Genomic DNA, 9,711 nt, shown 5'->3' with positions numbered 1-9,711 from the left:
ATGTCGGACATGCTGACTGTAGTTTTTATTTTAAATTCTGTGAAACAATCAAAGAAAGCCAACTTTTATTTTTGCTCTTTCATGGTCTGTCATTCTGCACTCTAAAACAAAAAGGTAACTGTGCTAAAGTGCAACATATACTGTGAACAATCTAACTTCATGTTTCCAAAATGAACATCATAAATTCTGTAATATTGGTATGATATTCAACAACTTAACTTTTATTAGATCCATTTATGTTGAAGTAAAATGAGTCGGTTCCATCATAAAAATCATGCACTTAACAGGAAATATAAGTTCAAACAACTCTGATAAATTATATTGACTCAACACAAATACTCTAACCTGAACTAACAGAGAAAATCTGTTTAATTATGTGGAAATTTCTCAAATAATTTAATTAAGTTCAATTGAAAAATGATTTGTTTAAGTGTAATTAAAAATGTTCACAGTCACACTGTTTTATTTTGGATTTGGATTGGGATTGAATGTCAATATCTTTATTGTAGCATGAAGCAGTTTCTATTTTATTTACTAATCTAATTTTAATGCTGTAAAATTAGTCGACTCAACTTGATTAAATTAAATTGGCTTGATTTTTTTTTGGAATAAGTTGACTTAATCCTAATAAATTAAGTTGACTCAACACATTTAAATTAAGTTCGACCAATGCTGAAAGAAAGATATTTAATTACTTTGAAATACTTCCCGAGATTTTATTTATGTATATATATTTTTTTATATTCAGTCAAAAATGAAGGCACAGTGAGGAAAAACTTAACAGAAAAAAGGCTTGGAGGTTAAAGAAATCAAAGTAATTACATTTTTTAAAACATACATAAAGAGTCTGAATGGAAGCATGAAAAGGGGATTTTCAGATTATGCTGCTTTCAGCTTTTAATCCTATTTACATGTTTTTCTCTTTCTGGCAAATAAACTGGAAATGTGTGAACTTCCGGCTTTAAGCGCATTAGTTAACCAGTAGCAGGCATAGCCAGGTGTAATCTGCAGGAGCCTCCCAGTTTGCCCTCCCAGTGCACGGGTAGCAGTGCGCGCCCCCGCGGCAGAGGGCTTCCGCCGCTGTGCACGTGAACGCGCCTCTCGTCCATGCGGCTTGGATAAAGAAAGAAGCAGCCGGAGATGGACGGACAGGCAGCTGCAGCGGGACGCTCAGACCGGGCTGCTCCTCTCCTCTGAAGCCGGTCCAGGTGTCCGGAGGGCCGGTTCTGCCGCTCGGCTCCTCTGCTCTTTGTCCGCCCACTGCACGCCGACACCGGGGCCGGTGAGTCTGCTGAGGACGCTGCACCGGAGGCGGATCGGTAGTTGAACGGAACCGGTGGATCAGAGTTTCCCTCAGTGATGAGATCTGCTGGATTTTATCACCTTTTGTTCGGAAATCGGCGTTTAATTAGCGGCTCGGTCAGCCTCAGGGAGCCCGGGCTGGTGTCAGGTTCCCGGCTGGAGGTTCGGATCCTCCTCGGAGGGTTTACCGGGCGGAATATTTAATTTTTATTCCCATTGTTGGAACATCTGACTGTGAGGAACGTCTATTGTGTGGAGAGTCTGTCCCAGTCCTTCACCCCCGGTTCTTTTCCCTGGTCCTCCTCTCCGGTCCTCCTCCCCGGTCCTCCCGGTCCAGCAACACCATGCCGGAGTGTGTGTCTGTGTGTGAGTTCGTGCAGGAGGTCCAGGAGGACTGGAGCTCTCCCACCACCTCCTCCTTCACCTCCAAGATGATCAGTTTGCAGGAACACCCGTTCTACCTGCTGGAGGAGGTCTGCATATTATTATTAATGTCATGAAGCTGCTCAGAGAAGCTCATTATCTGTTTGCACTCTAAAAAAGTCATGTTTAAACAAATTAACTGTTATTTTACAGTTCCCCGTTTTTGGTGAATTAATATTTAGTAAAATTACAGAAAAAAAACAAACTGGAAAAGAAACTGTTTACAAAATTATTTTATTTTTACAAAAAATAATTTGCTCTGTTTACAATGTGTGACTGAAAGATTACACAGTTTATAAATATTTAAATTAGCATAAATATCATTATTTATCACTATTATTTGGTTAAGTTACAGATAATGACTAGTAATTTTTTTTAAATACTTGCACTGAACTGTTCGAAACAAGCAAGCAAAAATAAATTGCAAGTTGTTAAATTGCAGACCACTAAAATCACAGAAAAAAATGTTTATTAATTTACATATTAACTCAAATAAAACAAAAAGGCCACAACTGTGTATAATACCACATCCACACAGTGTAACCATCAAATGTAATTATTTGCTGTATGTACATCATCAGAAACATTTATTTTACAGACATTTGCCGTTATTTGAAATAAACGTTTGGTATATTAAAGATTAATAAATGTTAAAAAAAAAGAGTTGCGACTCCCAAAAACAAAAAAAAATCAACAAATAGCCACATCAAAAATTCATATTTTAGTATATTTAATAAACAGTGTAAACATAAAGTGATAATACTTTAGTGCACTTAAATCAGCAAAAAAAGCAAAAAAATTTTACAGTTTTTCAGACATAATTATGCATATTTATAACCGAAAAAAGTCAGTCACTTTTGACTCTTTTGTACAGATTTTCACAGTTTTGTTAAAATTACTGATAGAATTTAGTAAAATCACAGAAAAGCTATTTATGCATTGACTGAAAAACAACAACCACAACAACAGAAGCTAGTCAAAACTGTACATAATGTTTGATTGTAAAATAGTTCTTTTTTTCAGATTTAAACATGCTAAAGTTGTTTAATGTTATGTTTACACCCACTGGATTACAGGTATTATTGATGATAATGTCCCCACAACAGTAGGACAATCCTTAGTGTTTGCATTGCATGTAGCTAATGTGGCTAACATTAGCATTTTTTTAAATCAATAATCAAGGACTGGGTGATTTTTGTGTTTTCATGTCATATAAGTCAGCTGCTGTGTCCGTCTTTGTCATTATTTGAATGAAAAATTTGTCTTTAAGGGTGTTTTTTTTTACAGTGTTCTTACCACTGAACTGCTTTCATTCATTCCTCATATCTGCTCCTCTCTCTGTTATGTTGGTCTGCAGTTCTTCTATTCTGAGATCGGTGCTGAATATTACATGAATGTAGTCTGCAACATTTAAACCATGTTTAAAGAAACATTAAGGGCCGTGCACAACCATGATGCACCCACTCAGCTGATATCTCTTTATTAGAGCACATATAGGTTCTATGTAGGACCGTTATGGGGACATTTCTTTTTTTTTCACTGTGTTTTGTCTTAAAAAACACAGAGGTGGTATAAAATAAAAGGTATGAGAATATGAAAACACTATTCTTCTTCATAATCTCTCAGCTTTACAACAATGTCAGAATTTATTCAGGAGCCAATAGCAGTCCAGCTTTGTGTAGCCCCGCCCCCTCTCTGCTTCCAGGTGAACCAATCAGAATGAGCAGCTGGTTTTTTTTACTTTCTACAGCTGCTTCTGCTAAACTCTACAACATCTGAACCATGAACTAAACTCACCAAATGTTCTGTTAGAGTGAACACAGGAGTCTCTATGCACTGACAGCATCTGAGGAACTGAACACCCGGTGGATTATTATTGATGCTAATGTCTCCACGGTGTTAGCTTGTATGGCTAATGTGGCCAACATTTGCATGAGCCACAACGAAAGGAAAATGCTTTGGGTTAGCATGTTGTGCGGCTATTGTTGCATAGCATAGCTACAACAATAGCCAAATCCTTTGAGTTGGCTCATTGTGTAGCTAATGTGGCTACCATTAGCTCTGATGGTCTGTCCACAGGTCAGAGCTCTGTAAACTTTAATTTAACCAATTAACAAGGAGTGGGTGGCTACTGTGTTTTCATGTTTTACCTTTCAGTTCAACCTAAACTCAGCTGCTGAATAGCTCTCTCCTGCCTCTGCTGTGCTCACATAGACTGCATTTTAATACACTGAATTCACAATTAAACCTTTCTCATTCATGTATTTTTCTGTTTCCGTTGTTAAACAGCAGAACAAGGACGAAATAACTGGCTGGAAACTCCTTCAGACGAGCACATTTTCAGTAGTGGACTTCATTTCAAATCTGAAATGGCTTAAAGCTGAGGCTAGAATACACAATTTTGTAACAAAACACAGGAAGTTAAAAACAACATCAGCCGCTAAAAATTTAGATATTTCAAAGTAAATGATCCTCAGAGAGATAAGTCCTGCTCTCACAAGATTCATTCATCTGTCAACACGAACAGAGAGGGCCAGCAGCAGCTCAGCTACATTGAAGCTACAGACACTGAAAAACAACGTTCTAGATACGAAATCAAGAGCCCATACGGTTATTGAGAATCAAGCATCTTTTTGCTGTTTGGAGCCTGAAACACTGAAGTAACATTCTGAGAACATGAGAGACTTTCATTAATCTGCTGACAACGAGGAAAAGTTCTGAAGATCTGAACTTCCTGAATTCATGTAAAGTCTAGTCTAAAAGAGAGCCTTTTTTGCTTTATTTATGAAGCTTCACATCACAAATGGCTTGCAGACAGAAAGGAGTGAATTATTGATGGTTTTGCAACGATCTCAGCTGTAAATTAGAAACTGTGATGATGTTTTGTACTTTAGAATTAAATATTAATGTTATGGAAATATTTTCAATATAAGTTGAAAATGAGGATGAAACTCACCAAACTTCTGTCTGAAATCGCTCCTCCTTTTAGCTTTACGAGTTAAACAGAATCCAAATATTTACATTAATATTTACGATCCTTCTGACTTTTTTGGGTTTTGAGCAGGAGGTGTCAAAAAGTTACCACAGCGATAAACTGGCTTGTGGCGGCCAAGCGTTCATAGCGACGTCGCTTTTTGATCCTTCGATGTCGGCTCTTTCCGTTCATTGTGAAGCAGATTCACAAGCGTTGGATTGTTCACCCACTAACAGGGAACGTGAGCTGGTTTAGACCGTCATGAGACAGGTTAGTCTCACGCATTAATTAAGGACTTCAGGCTTTTCATCATTTTTTGGATCAACGTTGCATTAGATCTCAACACTCTTTAGAATATCAGATGTTTACACTGGCTTCTGTAATTACTGTTTCTCCCACAGAAGTCCAACAATCTGCTGAACATTCTACAGTTAGAAAAGATAATCCTCCAATTTAAACTCCTTCAGACTCATGTTGTACAGGTAAATGCCATTTTTTTCCTCTGAATCAATGACTTTGTTTGTTGTGTAATTTATTGACATATATGGAGACTTTGTGTTTTCTTATTGCTTTTAATGCAGCATCCTTGTAAAACACAGCTTTTTTCTTACATCTATCCCTGTTTAAATGAATACTTTCCACTCAGGTTCCCTATAATTACATAGTTGATAAATTTACAAACTCTTTGTAAAGCTTTATTTTGGGCAAAAAACATGAAACGTTTTAAAGCATTTTAAAACCTGTGATTACTTTGTTGAAGTTCAGATGGTAAAATAAGAAGAAATCTTAAACAATTCCATACAGCTTTTCAAGGCAGGAAAACACTCTCGCAACGCCAAGCACCGGTTGCTTGAGGCTGGCAGATTATCTCAACACGCTTGTTAATAATGCATCTCCTGGCCCCTTATTACCGATCCTACCAACAAACCAGCGATGAATACTAAATGTAGGGCTAATCCTGTTGCTGTGGTAACATATGCTGCCTTGGTCGGGGGTACATGGTGGAGGAGGGGGCAGCGGGGGCCAGTTAGAGGCTGTTTTTCAGGCCAACGTTCAGGTCAGTAACTCTGCTAAGAGAGGAGGGGGGAGATTCTGCTGCCTGCTGATAAAAAAAAAAAAACACACACAAACAGCAGCAAACACAAACTCTCCTAAACTGATTATTGATCCCTCTGATTGATCGAGAAATCACATGAGGACAGAAGAAGAGCCAACATGAAGGATATCTGACATAAATGACCAAAAAAAACTCACAATTACTTTGACTTTTAGACCTCAGATTACACCATTTTATTGTCTTATTAGTAACCATTTCAACAGGGGCTCAAACTTTTCAGATTTACACCAATAAATAGAAACCTGCAGGGTTTAAAATCCCTCGTTATGCAAATTATTTTTATTTTATTTTTAAGTGGGACTCAAAGAAACAAGCTGCAATGTGAGAATTATGTCACACAGATGAGGGAAGATTTGCTATATATATATGTTTTTTTTTACAACAATTTGCAAACAGACTGTAAATGTGAAAATAAAGACAAATTTCTATAAAATAAAATGAGTGGAAGTAGAGAGAACTCAGAAATATCTCTGTGCAAGAATGGCACAATTAGGATCACACAAATCAGAAAAAACAGAAAAGTTGAATTTATTGAGTATTTATTTTGCTGAATTGTCTGAATATGATAAACCCAACTTACTGGGAAGGGATCTCAGTTGTCGCATGTTTAAAACAGTTTCCAGAAATCCCACCTGAAGGCCTGTGAGTGATGAAACATTTTGGATTACTACAGTGTTGCATAGTCAGATCCTTCTACACGACGCTGTGTAGAATAATCTGACAGCACCTCAGTATTAATCTGCTAAAGGTGGAAAAAAGCAGCTCTGGTGTGTTTGTATTTCTTTAAACCAATCACAGTCGTCGTGGGAGGAGATAAGAACATGACACACTGGAGATATTTACTGAAAAGAGTGATGAGGAGGTGGTTTTTGGTGGAACATTTGCAGCAGGGAGGCGAGAAATGTCATTAAAATGGATGATTGACATAAAAATGAAACAGGGCTTCTTAAAAACTTGAAATGTTCATTGTTTAGGCTGCTGCTTAAAGGTTGTTGTTGTTTCCTATAGTGAAGTAGATTTTTGAAAAGAGCAGCTGTATGAAATGTCAGCAATGGAAGGATTAAAATGTTGAGTTAGATTGATGTGAACACAACATACACTACTGTTCAAAAGTTTAGGGTCACTTAGAAATGTCCTTGTTTTGAAAATATAAGTTTTTTTTCAATGAAGATACAATAAAGATAGCTAATCATAATGAAAGGTTAGTTGATGATAGAAAACTCTTCTGCAGTTATGTTAGCACATGATAAAAGTGTGAGTTTTCATGGAAAACATGAAATTGCCTGGATGACGCCAAACTTTTGAACGGTAGTTTATGTTCTGATGTTAATATCTAAATGACATTCAGGAGTATGCTCACACACATTCCCTAAAAATACAGAAAATAACCATAAAGAGACACAAAATCACCACAAAAATACATGAAATTTCTTTAAAAAAGACAAAAAAAATCAATAAAAGAAGATGCAAAATCCCTACAGAAAATTCTAAATCACTACAAAATATTCTAATTGCCACAAAATGGCAAAAACAAAGAAAGATGTAAAATCATCTCAAAACACAAAAAGATGTGAAATTCCCTAAAAAATACATGAAAATTACCATAAAAAGGCACAAAATCGCCACAAAAAGATGTGAAATTTGATTTTAAAAAATGACCAAAAAATGACCACAAAGAAAGATGCAAAATAATCTAAAAAAATGTGCAAAATCACCAAAAAAAGATGCAAAATCACTACAAAAATATTCAAAATTGCCAAAAAAAAAAAGCAAAAATGCCACACAATGATGCAAAACAAATGCAACAAGATGTGAAATTCCCCATAAAATGACATGAAAGTCTCCAGAAAAGATGTGAACTACCTGCACAAGATATAAACACACATGACTGCACTCTTGGCCCCTGTACGCTGCACCACATGACTTTAACACCACAATATCTACACATTAACTGCTATTTTTCTACTGTTTTAAAAGAATATTCCTATATAATGTCTTATTTTTGTTGCACAGGCCTCGAGAACAGTCATTTTGCATTTCAGTCCGCAGACTATGTGAACATGTGACTAAAAAAAAAACCCTTGTTAGACTCAAAAAATAATAAAGACTGAGATCTCGGTATAAATAACTTTTTGTTAAAATCGTCTGTGTGACTGAAGCTTAAAGCAGCTTCATGTGGAGGCTTCAGCTGATGACAACATGATGGTTTAACCCACACAGGAATGTAGCTGCTGTTGTCAGAGAGCAGAGTGCAGCTGAGTGTGTGTTGAGTCAGCAGGTGAACACACACACACACACATACATACACACACACACACACACACACACACACACACACACACACACACACACACACACACACACACACACACACTGCAGATGATGCAGAAACTAATCACTGTTTGTGTTTGTTCAGGTTCTGGACAGCGACCGGTTGGTGTTGCAGAAGATGAAGAAAGCTGCGAAAGCCAAATACACATCAGGACAAGGTACACAAACACACACACAACCAAAACACAAACACATAAAACCAAACATAACTCAATAGACAAGGAACATGCCGATCCGATCTCAAAGATCTTCTTCAGGGCCAATCAATGCTTTGTTTAACTGATCAGTATTGAAACAAACCTAAGCAAGATCAACTCACACAGGTGTCATAAATGAAAAAATATACCCAATAAATGTGCTAGTATTACTATTTTAGCTATAGACACATTATTATGAGCAGCTACAGTTGATCCTAGTTTGTATTAAACACTTACACCATAGTTGGAGGTCATTAAGCATCACAGAAGTCTTAGTCATGCTGCCCCTTTACTAGCCAAACCCCCACAATGCTCTCTGCTAACCTACATGACCTACCTGCAGTCTAAAGGTCCTTACACACCGGGAGCGATGCGAATAAACGATGCGAAATTGCGAAATATTCGGATGCGAGTTTTGATGCACCTGTCCATACATATCAAGCACGATGCGTTTTTGCGACTTTCCGAAGGGGAGGAAGACGCGTCAGAGGAGGAAGCGAGCAGTCAAAAATGGAGTCTACTTCAACTTCAAGCAATGGTGAATTGCTACTTGTTTTAGTTTCAAAAAAGAAAAAGAAGTGGGTGCACCCAATACTACAAAAAAGAAGAGAACTTGGTGAGTTCCACTGCTTGGTTCAGGAGCTTAAACTATACCACGGTCGCTTCAAAACTTATTTTCGGATGTCCGTCGGCCAGTTTGAGGTTCTTCTGAAACAGCTAGCTCCAAGTTTGAAGAAGCAAAGGACTAATTTCAGGGAGCCGATTGATCCGGAGCAGCGACTGGCCGTGTGTCTGAGGTAAGCAACAGTTGTTTATAATGTGCGTATTTAATGAGCGGAAAGTTCTGTTTGATTGTTCACAGTTCTGGCTGCGTGTACAAAAAAAACAAAACGAAATACCCCGCCATTCTGACTGTTTCTTTAAAAGCCTACACATGTCTGAATCTCAGAGATCACCGATTGTAAGCAGAAATCCAGTGTCACTGACCTGTCACAGCAGCAGCTGAAGCGGAGCTCTCCACAGAGCCCGTGTGTCTTTGCGCACACTGGCATCATAAACAACTAAACATTAATTGCCAGATCTGCCGGTGAATGGGACGTCGCAACAACACGCGATCTGATTGGTCAGAAGTGGTCACAAAGAATGCAAAACTTTAGAACAATCGATCGTGATACGAAAAAATAAATGCCACAAAATCGCTGAGCTAGAAAATGTTGCCGATGTGAATGCGTGTATTGACAGGATACAGGTTTGAAAAAAATATTGACGTCCGAAAAAAACGCACGTAAAAAACGCACCCGGTGTGTAAGGACCTTTAGTGACGCCTCCTCTGGTCTCTACAGTACTAAATAGTATGAGGCTCCACC

General features: G+C 37.7%; 1 protein-coding gene across 1 annotated transcript in view; it reads left to right on the top strand.

The window, feature by feature from the left end:
* The window catches only part of unm_sa1614 (un-named sa1614), a 43,596-nt gene continuing 33,885 nt past the window's right edge, over positions 1 to 9,711 (top strand). The window contains exons 1-3 of the mRNA XM_051948700.1: positions 1 to 18; positions 1,413 to 1,775; positions 8,233 to 8,305. Coding sequence (XP_051804660.1) covers positions 1 to 18; positions 1,413 to 1,775; positions 8,233 to 8,305 — 454 coding nt within the window. The remainder of the gene's footprint in view (positions 19 to 1,412; positions 1,776 to 8,232; positions 8,306 to 9,711) is intronic.

The sequence above is a fragment of the Acanthochromis polyacanthus genome, chromosome 5 (assembly GCF_021347895.1).
Source record: "Acanthochromis polyacanthus isolate Apoly-LR-REF ecotype Palm Island chromosome 5, KAUST_Apoly_ChrSc, whole genome shotgun sequence".
In the NCBI taxonomy this organism is placed as follows: Eukaryota; Metazoa; Chordata; class Actinopteri; family Pomacentridae; genus Acanthochromis; species Acanthochromis polyacanthus.
This window is presented reverse-complemented; position numbering and strand designations above follow the sequence as displayed.